Raw genomic sequence first — 13,695 nt, 5'->3', positions numbered from 1 at the left:
AGGTCCGAACTACTACCCTTGTGGGGGGACCCAAGTGGCTCAACAGGTTAAGTCACAGGGTTGGAAACCCACACGGTTGAGAACCTTCCCAAAGCAGGTTCAAACCCCAGCAGGGACAAGCTAGCTAGAAAGCTAGCTGGAAGAAAGAGTTTTACTTTTTTATCTTCTTGGAAAAAAGAAGGTAAATTAAAAACGCCCAGTACCAGTACTACGTGGGATTTGAACCCACCCTGGGAATTGAACCCAGGACCATTACATCCAGAGTCAAGAGCCTTATCCACTAGGCTACTTGCTCTGCCTTACTTCATTTGGTTTCGAACATAATTATAAACCTTAGAGTGGAATAAATGCAATGAAAAACATACATTGTAAAAAAGACACCAGCTGGATTTGAACCCAGGACCATTACATCCAGAGTCAAGAGCCTTATCCACTAGGCTACTTGCTCTGCCTTACTTCATTTGGTTTCGAACATAATTATAAACCTTAGAGTGGAATAAATGCAATGAAAAACATACATTGTAAAAAAGACACCAGCTGGATTTGAACCATTACATCCAGAGTCAAGAGCCTTATCCACTAGGCTACTTGCTCTGCCTTACTTCATTTGGTTTCGAACATAATTATAAACCTTAGAGTGGAATAAATGCAATGAAAACCATACATTGTAAAAAAGACACCAGCTGGATTTGAACCCAGGACCATTACATCCAGAGTCAAGAGCCTTATCCACTAGGCTACTTGCTCTGCCTTAATTCGTCTGGTTTTGAACATAATTATAAACCTTAGAGTGGAATAAATGCAATGAAAACCATACATTGTAAAAAAAGACACCAGCTGGATTTGAACCCAGGACCATTACATCCAGAGTCAGGAGCCATATCCACTAGGCTACTTGCTCTGCCTTAATTCATTTGGTTTAGAACATAATTATAAACCTTAGAGTGGAACAAATGCAATGAAAACCATACATTGTAAAAAGACACCAGCTGGATTTGAACCCACAACCATAAGATCCACAGTCCAGCACCTTATCCACTAGGCTACTTGCTCTGCATTTGGATCATCAATCTAAATCTTGGTGTTAAATATGCACATACAATCAGAACCAACGATTTTTAACTGCTGGAAAATGTCAGAATACCAAAATGGAAATCATACTTCAAAACTAAATTATTTTTATCTTCCAGCAAAACCGTCTCCAGGGCACATATTGTTCCAAAATGCTATAGTTTCATCAGTCTTTTATCAGGCGATTGTATAGTTTACCGACCATCACAAACAACAAAATAAAGAAGGCCAAACTGCTTCATACAAATTTATTGTCCAATAATTTGTTCTAGATTAATGATTTGTCCTCTACTCTGAGGACATGGTAGATTGTATTTCTACATTGTAAAAATAATGATTAACCTAAATGGTTGACTGACGGGACACAGATGGAAAAAATACCCATCACCGAGTCTTTTAAAGTATTTTTTGCAACGTCTTGAGTGTGTATTTGAAGTTTTTAGCTCAAAACCAGGACCGTCTAGAGGAGGTTCCTCGTTCATCTTTGTGAAGTGAAATAAAATCAGCTTCAAGAGTGTTTTGGGGTGTTCAACTGAAATTATAAATGGAACCGGATACTGACATCGGTGGTCAGGCAGCCAGGTATACATACCTCAAATGGGCCTATTTCACACTGGAAAACCCAGCTACAGAGACCAGTTTTTATAGCGATGCTTAACAGCTGACAATGTGCTTACACAGCTTCTCTTTACTTCCTTCACATCTAAGAGAAAAGTTGCTCATTCAGTGAAATAACAATAGAATTTTCCATACAGATGCAACTTTTATCACGTGTGCCATTGTGAATAATGCTTAGCAGCAGTATGATTTTCTGCTATGGTAAGCATAATTTTTCTGCTTACAGTCAAACAATGCCATACAAAGTACATTCAGGTTCTATTTTGTGTACAGTGTATGTCACTTTTTGGATTACAATGTACTCTACAACACCGCCCTCTGTGGTGCTGCACAGCCCCATTACCCATGCGTCTTACCTGTAATCTTGTCAGCTGCTGCTCAATATTAAACGATAATTTCTCTTCTAATTCAATGGCTTGCTTCATGACAGCAGCCATCTCAATAATCTTTGCTGTAGACGCCATGGAGTCCTACGAACAATCAAAATATTGTAACACACAGCCCACCTCTGAGGTCGTAAGCTTTACAAATACAGATTGTCATAATTTGACCAAGTAAGGAATCTGTGCAAAACTGAAATTGGAGTCAATATGAGATTTCTGGATATCCTGACATTTCCCAAGCCTTAAGAATCTTGCTGGCTTTGTATGGGTCATTCTAAAGTCTAGACCAATTCACTGACACCATTGTACTGAGGTGTTCCAGTCACTCTGCCGCGCATTCCTAAGCATGATTTTTCTGCGTTCCCATTGGCTGATGAGGAGTCATTCAACGTGCATATTCACGCGCATGGGGACACCTCAGTAATGGCTCTTCGTTCTTGTCACTGGATTGGTCTATAAGTGCTGTGTATTACCTTTGTTAACAAACATGCACCCTTCTCAGAAACAGTAATTACAATTTTTCTAGTTTTATTAAAAGAATACTAATAAACCTCGACAGTTTTTTCCTCTCAGACATATCCTACCCACTTTTTAAAAAAGCTAACTCGACTGCTTCATGGCATGGCAAAAGACCGAAAACATGCCGTAGGCAGTGATTTTTCCACAAAGTTCTTAAGACCACTGTCTGTGACCAGCTGTACCAGAACTGAAGGTGAAAACAATCCTTTTATGCCGTGATTATAAAAAACCCTGTATAAAGACAGCCTCTATATAGTCAGATTCATTTCAGAGTACTGTACATTTAAAAGCTGAATACGATTTGTAAGTGTGACATCATTTCAGTTAAAACCACACCCACTGTATACAGAGCAACATGGAACCGGAGGCTAACGCACAACATGACAGCTCATCCAATGGAAGCTTGCTATCAGTGGCGCGTGCGCGTGCATGACGATATCACTCAAGAACGTGGAAAATACAGAGCTCTGTGGGACTATACCAATTAATCGTAAGATATGCATGATAAAACTGGCTGCGCAAATAGACTAACTCTGGGTACTGGCGAAGTTTCACGTTTCCCTGTTAAAAACTCTCTGAGCGGAGATTGGTCACAAACGCAACCAACCAATACCCTGCCGACACAAAACATGTTTTACCACAGCATTGCTGTCCGTTCACAGGCAAGGGCGGAGTCTGAACCAAATTTCGGCACCAAGTTTTTTTTTGGGGGGGGGGCTTGGTGAGGTCAAAGCTGTCGCAATTTCTTTATGTAACCTTTCCGAGAAGCAAGGCTAAATTTGGGGGGTTTTTACACGCTCTGGAAAGGTTGGGACATGAACTACACCCCCCTTGCAAGTCAAGCTTTCTTCAAAATTTGTGCATCACCCAAAATTAGAAGCCTCTTTTCCAATGGAAATAATTCAGCCTGTGTCTAATGACATTTTACACCTTAACTATGTACATCTACTTTCAAATCCTCATACAAGATGAGAACATATAAACAGTGACTGTTCTATAAATAATGTACGATTCTTAAAATAGAAAGACATAAAAAGTTTTACAAAAAGGTAGGAAAATTTATACATACAAAACATGACAGCAGAGGAATGACTATTTTAATATTAGTGGAAACAGACGAATTCTTGCAAGAGTACTTTAAACGTAAGCAAATGGAAAGTTGCTTTTTCTTCCAAAACAATGCTGTATATCCTTACTCAATGGTACAAACCCTGTTAACATTAATGTTACACGGAAGTAACGTTAATATATTTTAATATTTAAACTTTGGCTTTGGTTTAATGACCAAACGGTGAATATACAAGAACATTAGCAGGGAATCCTGGGTCGATTAATCAAATTAATTGAGGGCTCTTTGAAAGGACTGAATCTACAGGGCTTTCATCATAACATCGGTAAAAGGCAGTATCCTACATAGGAATTTTTTAAAAAAATAAAAAAGCAAGGTCTATCTGCCTTGAGCAGAGCAATCCTTCATCAGTTAAAAAGACCGTGTTGGTGGAGAGTGCTCATCGTGCTGGCACTGATGCGACCGTAATGCTTGCATTTTCATTGTTGTGTGTGAACCAGTGAAGTGCAGTTCCCACCAAAGGACCCTCTGTTGTTAGGAAAATTACACCCTCTCTTGGTCCCGCTCAGGGCGAATACTGAGTCACTTCTTTTCAATGACATGAGCAAAATGAATACAATTCTACCCCCCCAAAAAGGGATGCCAACACACTGCAGATTGGTCACCAGCTAAAGCTGGTACCCATTTATACTCCTGGTTGGATCAAGGCAAGTAGAGTTTGTGACTTGCCCATGACACAAACTACGGACAGAAGTTGGATTTGAACCACTGACCCCCTAAGAGCAAATCACAAACTGTGACTACTGCATCACACTCTGTTCCACACTGTTCAAATATTTTGGCGGTAAAATTTGACACCTTCATCAATTTGGGTCTCTTTTGCTCAGTGTATAAAGCCAAAATAAGCTATACAAATGAATACTCAAAGGAATTGAAATCAACTGAATTCACATCTGGAGTTCTGCTCAGACACCTAAAGCTAATCATAAATTCTTCCACTAAATCTCTTAGCAAAATTCAAATTATACACAGTATGGGGCCATTTTTGAAAGAGAGAAGGGCACATTATACATGGTACAGGGCCAGTAATAAGCTAATGAAGACACTTAGGGTGAGGTTTGCCGTTACCATGGCAGCCGAGTTGCACTTGTTGGTGTCGCAACAGATCTCGCAGGAGGTTTCGATGATGTTACTGTTTCCTGTGGTATCGTCCGAGCACTTGCTGATCAGTTCCCTGCTTGTGCACTCTGTGACCGTGGAACAACCCCGGTTGATCTCTGATAAATGATCACAGTTCCAATCATTGTAGATAAAAGCGGACCACAAATTACAGAATAAATTTACCATTCCAAGACCAAATAACCTCAAAATAAGGAACAATAAACAACTCCCTGGCACGAATACAGAAGTCTGACTGTGCAAGTGGATCACTTTAACCCCTTCGCGCCCGAATACGGTAAGAGACGCTGTAAAAATTGAGATCCTAAGCCTACTTTTCAGCTATTATTCTCGGCTCACGCTCGAGCAAACAGGGTGAAAGAAGACACACGCTGGCTCTTGTATAAATGGTCATTGGCCTTTGCGTGTTGCCAAGAAATGAAAAGGCCAAATTTGCATCATAATCACCAGCTTCACAATAGTCCCCACTTTGAAAAGAGGCAACGGGAATGTGGAAGCGTGAGTAGGGCCGCATGCCACCGAACAATCAGCCTTTTCACCGTGTAATTCAAAGCGTGCAGAGCACGCAGGGCCACAAACTGAGAATTTGCGGTTTGGCAGGTGGCCTTCATGGCCAAGCGAGGCTGGAATTCTCGGAGTCGGTTTTCAGAAAAAAAATTCCTGTCGACAAGGGGTTAAGATACATGTATTCCAAACTGTTTCAATGAGTCAGTCCAGTATTTCAAAAAAGCAAGGTCATTCAGGAACAAAGCATGCATGCAAGTCTGCCAAAGGCCACGCCGATTGGTTGGATCTCGCACTCGCAATCAAATGACCTCAGATGTGCTTCACTTTGAGCGAACCCTGTTGGAATACCAAACTTACTTGTTCACAAACGATACAAAATAAAAAAGACCCAATATCTTACGTCAGTCGACCATTTTTTTCCTGCCAATAGGGGGAGCTCTTTACTAGCAACTCCCCACAAGCTACTCACTGCCATCTTTCTCCACATGCTTGCTACACCTGACCAGGGTGTCATGGCGGTCGCGCGGATCCCGTGGGCATGTCTCTGTCACCCTACCAGACCTGTCATCCATGAAATCAGGCTGGCAATCACGGCAGGCATAGCACTCCAGTGCAGTTGCTATTGGAGAGTACAATTCAAAAAGATAAAGCAAGGAAATGACGACTTTATCTTTATGAATAAAGGAGAAAAGCAACATCAAAAAAATAACAAAGTAAAATACTGCACAAGAAAGATTCTGTTTATTTGAAAATTGCAACAAGATTCCATAACCAGGCGTCACATGTCACGTTAAGACGTCTGCACTAGTAAGCAGGAGGTCGTGGGTTCGAGTCCCATCCAAGTCAGCTTGTTACTTTTTTCACAAGCTCTCGGACTAGCACTGAGCATACAGTGTTTATTAATATATGCGTTGGGTAAGGGCAAAACCTGTTATATAGACTTCGGACAACTCGACTGTTAAGACAACTTGGCCATTTGCCAAGTTGTCCGTTAGGACAACTTGACTTCGGCATCGAGACAACGTGACTGTTGAGATGTTTCCACATAATGTTTCAAATAAATGGGTAGGTCAGCATGGGTACAAGAGCCTTTAATCCATTTGTTGCATTTGACATTGTGTGCGTCCCATGACGTTGCATTTTGGACAATTTCAAGTGGGCTGGGTAGCACAGCTTTCACAGGGCTGACACACAGAACAGCGGTGCTGCAATGTAGCAGCTTCTCCTCTCTGGCACTCGCAGCCCGGCCCAGTTGGTCCAACATCTGCCCAATTTCCAGATGCCACTGAGGTATCATTCCCGACTAAATCTCATGACAATGCTATGAACGTGCTAAGTTTCAAAAGTGTGTAGGCCTAGTGTGAAGCAAGAAGTAGGTAAAATTGCTTCCCACCTGACAAGATACTGTAAGTAGATCACACAAAGATTGCCATCATCATATTAATATTGACTCAGAAATGGGGCCTCGGCCTATACAGCTACATGAAACGTGAAATTTCATTATTCCCTCTAATTATAAGGCACAGTACATATCTCAAAAAACAACTTGGCAGAGTACCCCCAGATCTGTGGGGTCCTACGTCCACTTCTCTCCCACGTTCCAGGGATAGGGTGGGCAGAGCAGACAACTTGTCTATGATTTCAACGGCTAGCTTGTTTCATTCTCCACAGACGCCATGTCTCAACGGTCGACTTGTCTCTCCTTTTTACGCACGGACGGTCGAGTTGTCTCAATGGTCGAGTTGTCCGACATGGCTGAAATCAAGTTGGCGAACGGTGTGTTCCTTCCTCCATGCCTGTCCGGACCACGGAAAACTTTCCCTTCCTCCATCATGTCCATGCTTGAGTCAAGTCTGACGTCATGTTCGTCAGTCCATAGTCATGATGGTCATGAATTTAATTTGTATCTCGCAATTGAACTAGCCTACATTATGTCCACTTACCGATACCAGTTCCACATGACAGCAAAAGGAAGAACAAGATAAAGTTCTTCATCGTACGAAACGTAGGCCTACGTCTGTTTTCTTTCGTTTAAATTGTTAAATTGAACCGACGTTAGGCTACATCAGAACTGTTTGGCATGATTGACTTTACGTTTCGCGTAATATTACTACGCCCCAACTACAGCATCAGTCCCAACTATAGTTGGGCCGGCCCAACTACAGCACAGAGGTCTAGCGTGCATGTGTCCAGCATATGCCAAGTCATAATTGCTTAAAATATCATGTCATAGATGAAGTGCCATATTTTAGATGAATTATGTCTAGTATGAAATACATAAACTTGGTCATTAATGGTTGGGCCAGGTTAACTACAGTTGGGACTGTCCCAGCTATGGGTGCAGACCACTAATTCAAGTGAGAATTTCTGACCAGCTCATTAGCATTAAAAGTGCCCCCTTCCACAGTATCTTTTGAAAAAAAGAGATTGTTTGGCCCCCAAAATGGTGAGATTGTGTAAATCGTCGCCAGGATCAACTCCCTGGGTCTTTGAGCTTTCATATGAGGGCAGAAGGGCTGAAAACTACGGTTGAAAAATGGTCCTAAGTGCCCGAGAAAGTTGAGGGTTGCCACTTGAAAAATGGCTGCAATCAGACTTCGGAAAAATCACTTTTTGGGGGGTGATTTTGTTTTGTGGGAATAATTAAAAATGTAATTGGTTAACCCACAAAAAATTGAAAAGAAATTGAAAGATAAGTGACCAGACAAGAATTTCATTTGTGTTTCAGAAATCTCAGGGATGTTGGCGTGCATGCTATTGGGCCCTGAACGGTGCTGATTTTACACTGTTTTCAATGGGGCTTGAATTAGTGGACTGGACCCCTATAGTTGGAACAAAAGCTATAGTTGGGGCGTAACAATCTCATGAGGGTTACACTGTCTGTGGTTACACTACACACCATGTGTACATCATACATGTACGCGCCCGTAGAAAACAGTGCAAAATCAGACCGAAATAGCGCCGCCTGGTGACCCTCGGAAAGAGGTAGGCCTCCATTTTTTTTCACTGGAAATTCAAAGTTATGACCAGAAGATCACTTTTCGTTTCTATTTTATGGGGGTTATCCACAATTTCTTTTTATTCGCCTTTCCCCGAAAATACCCCAAAATAGTAGTTAAACTACGTGCTCAGCTCTGAATGTAACCGCCCGCCTCTATCCAAAATAGGCCCGCAATTTTGTGTTTTTTTGTGAAAGAAACTCACCCAAACTGGAAACTGTCAGTCCCATATTTGGGATTCATAAAAATATTTCTATGATCCCCCCCGATTATGGCATGTCTTATTGTAAAAGCTTGTTTTGTCGCAAAATATTAATGAGCTCGCCCGCAGAAGTACAATGATTTGTTGGAATACACCCCTGAAGTGTACGATTTGAGAGTGCCATGTTGGGGGATGGGAGGGGCACGGAACAGGCCAAGGAGCGGATAATGAACAGTCGAATAAAAATGTAAGGAGGCGTATTACCGCCACAATATTTAAAAAATTCTCGCCCCTATCGTGTACGTACATGATACGTTCAAAGTTATCATGTACGTACAAGATAACTATCGTGTACGTACACGATAAGTATCATGTACGTACACGACAACTCCTGTGAAGGGGCGTAATCACACAAGTCGCCTCTACGTCTTAAGTTTGGTAGAGTGGAGTTCGGCCGCCACCATGAATTTTAATTTTTTTTCCCGGACTGTTTCCCAAGATTAAATGAAGTGTTTCTATGGCTGAGAAAAGAAGGGAAACCAGTCTGTGCGAGCAAGGCTTAAGGAATAATCGATTTCATTCTTTTACTAATGGGGGGGGGGTTCTCAGGATTATTCCAAAAAGATTGCTGCCGTGAATTCGATTCCTTTTCTTACTGTTTGATTTTATACAGCGTCCTGGATGAGCAGATGTATTTGCTGATGTATTTGAGCACTTTTTTGGCGACCAACGTAGAAAGATTTTTAGGTTGGTGTCGCTTTTAATACACTGGTATAGATACCAGTGTTTGTGCAGATCAGAACTTCCTAGAAAGTGTTTGTGAAATTTGCTTAATTTTCAGGGTACAATCCTTAACCAGGCAGTCATCGCTGGTCTCATGTAAGGTCACGATAGTGGGTTGGTAACGCCTATCAACGCATCACTCGCCCACGGGCCCATTAGGCTGTTGTTTCCCAACGAGCGGGAGTTTTGAAACTCCGTATCGCTTGGCGACGCAAGGGCTCGTTCGTGTATACATGTATTTGTGTTTTTTGTTTCTAATTCACTTAATGATGCGATCACTAGGTCAGTGATGAGCGGCTGGTGCGCGCTGCGCTCCGTATACTCTGCGACGAATGACCGACCCCTTGACCAAGGCTAGTACACTTTCCTATATAGCCCCTGTCCTTCAGCGCCTCCACGAAATATAGGCAGGGTAGGTTGGTTCATCGCTCGTTATGTTTTGTTTGGTTTGTTTTTGTTTTTTTGATGCAAAGTTTCACCGTAATCACATCGGGCCTTTCTCTCTGTCTCTCCAAGGCGGTCTCAAGATGAAGATCGCTGTCGTCTGTTTCCTTCTGATCGTATCGAGCGAACAAGGTAAGAAGCCTGAAGCCTTCAGTTACCAAGGAATTACAGCATGGGTACTTTGGACATAAAATTGACTTGATTCATTTTTTGTCGTGAACCCTGTTCGATGATGTCTGCCGTTTAATCTAAAATCTTGAGGGGAAAAGGGCAAATATTCAGCCATCATTCCATTAGTTCACAGACTGTGTCTGGAACAGTTTCTGCCTTTTGTATTCAAAGTATATTTTTTGAAATGGAAAGAATTCCATATTATGGGCGCCATTACTTTTCCCTGCAGTCTCCTAATCTTAGCTAACTGAAAGCGATAACATGATCTATATAAAGTCCAATTTAGCAGGAAAATACCAACGTATTTAGTTAGAAGGAGGGCCAGAGAAATGTAAGGGAGTTTAGGGGGACTTTAAAAAAAAAGCTGGAAAACGTTCTACATACGGACGCCACTTGACACCCAGTGCTCACGCCCTTTGAGATTGGTCTGAAAAATTCTGTTTTCCAAGTAACAAATTGTTTTTGCCTTCAAATTGAACTTTTCTGGACATGTTTTTGCTTTCCAACGGCTTACAGGTCACTGTAAGGAATAATTACTGGTGTTCGTATATGGAACTCTTTCCAATGGGCTCTTCCCATTTCACGCATAAAGTTTTCCCTATTATAAGAGCGTTTTTCTCCCACATTCCGGGCATCCATGGCAGTCTCCAACGTGTAGCTGATTGTATGAAATAGCTCGAAAATATCCTAAATTTATCTCCAACGACAGTACGCTCAACTTCCGTGCAATGACTTGCAGGTGGGTGTTTCATCCAGTAGTCTGTAAACAAATACAATAGTTATCGGAAAGTGCTAATTTTTCCATAGTTTCCCAACTACGGAGACACCGCATTCAATTACAAGCGCATTCCCGGACCGTCGACGCATGCGTGCGTTTGGCGAATTTTAACTCCCTATCTAGACTTGAATCAAGTCTGTACGTTGCTCTTCCTTCGTAGTCAACCATCCCCATCCCTGCGGCCGGTATACGGTACGCACTACGCGGTCGTCACGCGTCGCGCTCGGCCTGGTAGTCTTGGTTTCAAGACGTTAAAGCTTGATATCGGACACCGTGCATAGTGCGCCCCCAACGACTCATAATTAGACTGTGCGAATAAAACAACTATCGATCACTGAGGTCTTGGGCCAAGACTATCGGCCTGGTAGCTCGAATAACCCTTGTAAGGCGCCCTCATTATAGCCTTTATTGTAAGACATGTTTCATACGTCACCAGTCAGTAAGTCCGACTTGACGAATTAGCAAATCGGACCCGGCGTATCGGTTATTCACAAGTGCATATGAACGACATGATCTTGCATAATTGCATACGGAATTTCCACCAATCGAAGTAGTCAGACTTGTAGACTCATTCATTACAATGCAGGCATGAACGACGTCAAAACAAATCCGGCAATGTGATTGGCTGCTTCCACTTTTGGCAGATGAGCCCATTCGCTGTGTACAAACGGATAGCAGATTCGTCAAGTCGGGATTTCTGAACTGAACTCATAGTAATAAGTGGACGCAAGAGGGCGCGAAAAAAGTACTACCGTTCTCGTTATTCAATGTGTATCCAAAGTAGAAACGAAGATTTAACAGAGATCCCGACTTGAATCAAGTCTACGGTATGCGGTATGCGGTATACGGTTCATAGTGTGATTTCACTTCAGTTTAAACCACGCCCACTGCTCATAGAGTTACATGCATTGATCGCCGTTTACGGAACCATGGGAGTTACACGTAACTTCAGCGATCGTCCAATGGGAGTCTGCAAATCGTGGTGCGTCCGCCTTTGTGAGACGTCACTTACGAACCGGATTGGTCGAAGAGGCATACCCTCCGAATCACATCATAAGCGCACGATGGAACGAGTTATCTATCAGCATTTATTGTGTTGGGATCTTTTAATTGTCATAAGAGTTCAAATAACGGGCATCACTCACCCCCCCGGTTATAACATGCACTCCCGTCCAAGATAGTGATCGAAAAATTCCGTAACATTATTTTTTTCAGGCAAGTCTCATGGGTTTTGTGCAGAGACCCCGATAGCGACCCTGCTATTAGAGGCAAGTGCGTAAATGATTCAAATATCGACGACTAGGAGGTCATCGTATCGAATGGTCTGATTTAACATCATTGCAAATCGGTAGTATTATATTGGATGCACACAATTCACTATGCATATCATATTTGTAGATATTTTTCAAACTGATAATTTTGAAGTATTTTTTTTCTAATATCATATACTCCTCTAAAATGCCACTGTAGTTTCATTATTAGCTTTATCTTTTTCTTCCGGGTTTAGTTGTCGAGTTTAGATCAGTGTAAAACTCAGTGCACAAGGGTTCACCTGTATGTGAGTTAATTCTCCAAGGATTGTGTTTTCATGAACCAAAATCTCGTGAGGAAAGATGGAACCAGTGGCTGTCCCTTGGCCTAATTTTGTTTATTCCCCAGCGAAGAAAGTACAAAACAGTGACCTCAGTGGACTTTCAAATGAGTATAAATTTCACCACCACCACGTGGGGAAGGAGAAAAAGTGAAGGGTTATGATCGATACACTAAATCTGGGGATAACATTTCGGTGCCGGTGGTATCATTCTTTCAACTATCATACTGATAAATTCGCAGTAATGAGATTAATACAGACTCCGTATTCTGCCTTGTTTGCTCTTCCGTGTGGGTGGACACAAGGGCAACATTTTTTTGCCATGCAGGAATATGCCGATAGCAACCCCGCTTTTGGAGGCAAGTACTTGATACGATACTTATCGAACGACTCTAGGCGGTCAATGTGCCATGTGCCGAACGGTCTCAGGTCCAACAGTTGCAAATCCTGGGAATTCCCTTGAAGTTGAAATACTGCTCAGTGGCACGGCGCAACCGTTCGTTCACGTATACATTTACACTCATCTAACGATTATCATGTCACGGTCGTGCCCGGGCCGAGTTTTCCTTCAAGTGCCACGGTTGGCCAACGTTATGACTCAACACACTACTACTAGATAAAAATACAACCCCATTCGAATCTAATGGGCCATTTTGTCCTTTTTGAATGAATTTTGTGGTGAAATTGAAAACCAACCAAAAGGTGATATTTCTGCATACTTTTGGCCGCCCATACAAGTCGTAGGCAAAATAGGGTGGTCTATAAAGTGTGCCAACTCAAACCACTCGACAGATTATTCAGAAACGATAGAACAGTTTAGAAATCATCTAATTGTGCAAAACCTGATACGACTCAGTGTAATAACCCCAAGTTTTTCTACGTAATCAAAGGCTTCAAATTTTCCTGGCTAATTTGAATTCAATATTTGCGACGCCTGACGCACTATAGGGCTAAATCAAAATGTCTACTTTTTAAAGTCTTTTCCAAAGGAGATTTGTTAGAATTTTGGTTTAAAAGCTTTATTTGAACATGTTAAGCTTATATAATCTCTTTTGCAAGATACTCAATTTGTTTATGAGTCCATAATTAAACACAGAAATCCAATTGGAAAGATGTGTCTGCATGATATTCTAAAGCATGGCAACTGATGAACGAATAACTCGATTTTTAAAATGGAAACAAAAGGTCTGAAAAAGGCCCTCGCTATGTTTTTCTTAATCGAGAACATAATTTAAATAAGGTCGTCCAAAGAGCGATTTTCCATTCATAATTCTGATTCCATGAAACCAAGATTGATAGAAGTTGCAATGCTGCGTCATCGAAGTTGCCAGAATATTCTGGAAATCCCCGTCGTGATGAGAAATCGTAAGCGATCGATCAC

At 41.8% G+C, this 13,695-nt stretch overlaps 1 protein-coding gene across 1 annotated transcript; it reads right to left on the bottom strand.

Moving 5' to 3' along the window:
- Window positions 1–2,583: 2,583 nt before the first annotated feature.
- On the bottom strand, window positions 2,584–7,465 carry LOC110975509 (uncharacterized). Its single transcript, XM_022228055.2, has 3 exons — window positions 7,290–7,465; window positions 5,816–5,965; window positions 2,584–4,937 (listed from the first exon to the last, which is right to left on the bottom strand). The coding sequence occupies exons 1-3, from the start codon at window positions 7,339–7,341 to the stop codon at window positions 4,726–4,728; spliced, it is 414 nt and encodes a 137-aa protein (XP_022083747.2). The 5' UTR covers window positions 7,342–7,465; the 3' UTR covers window positions 2,584–4,725.
- Window positions 7,466–13,695: the final 6,230 nt, after the last annotated feature.

Source organism: Acanthaster planci, linkage group LG20, assembly GCF_054643075.1.
Source record: "Acanthaster planci isolate LZ-2023a linkage group LG20, COTS_SCS, whole genome shotgun sequence".
In the NCBI taxonomy this organism is placed as follows: Eukaryota; Metazoa; Echinodermata; class Asteroidea; order Valvatida; family Acanthasteridae; genus Acanthaster; species Acanthaster planci.
This window is presented reverse-complemented; position numbering and strand designations above follow the sequence as displayed.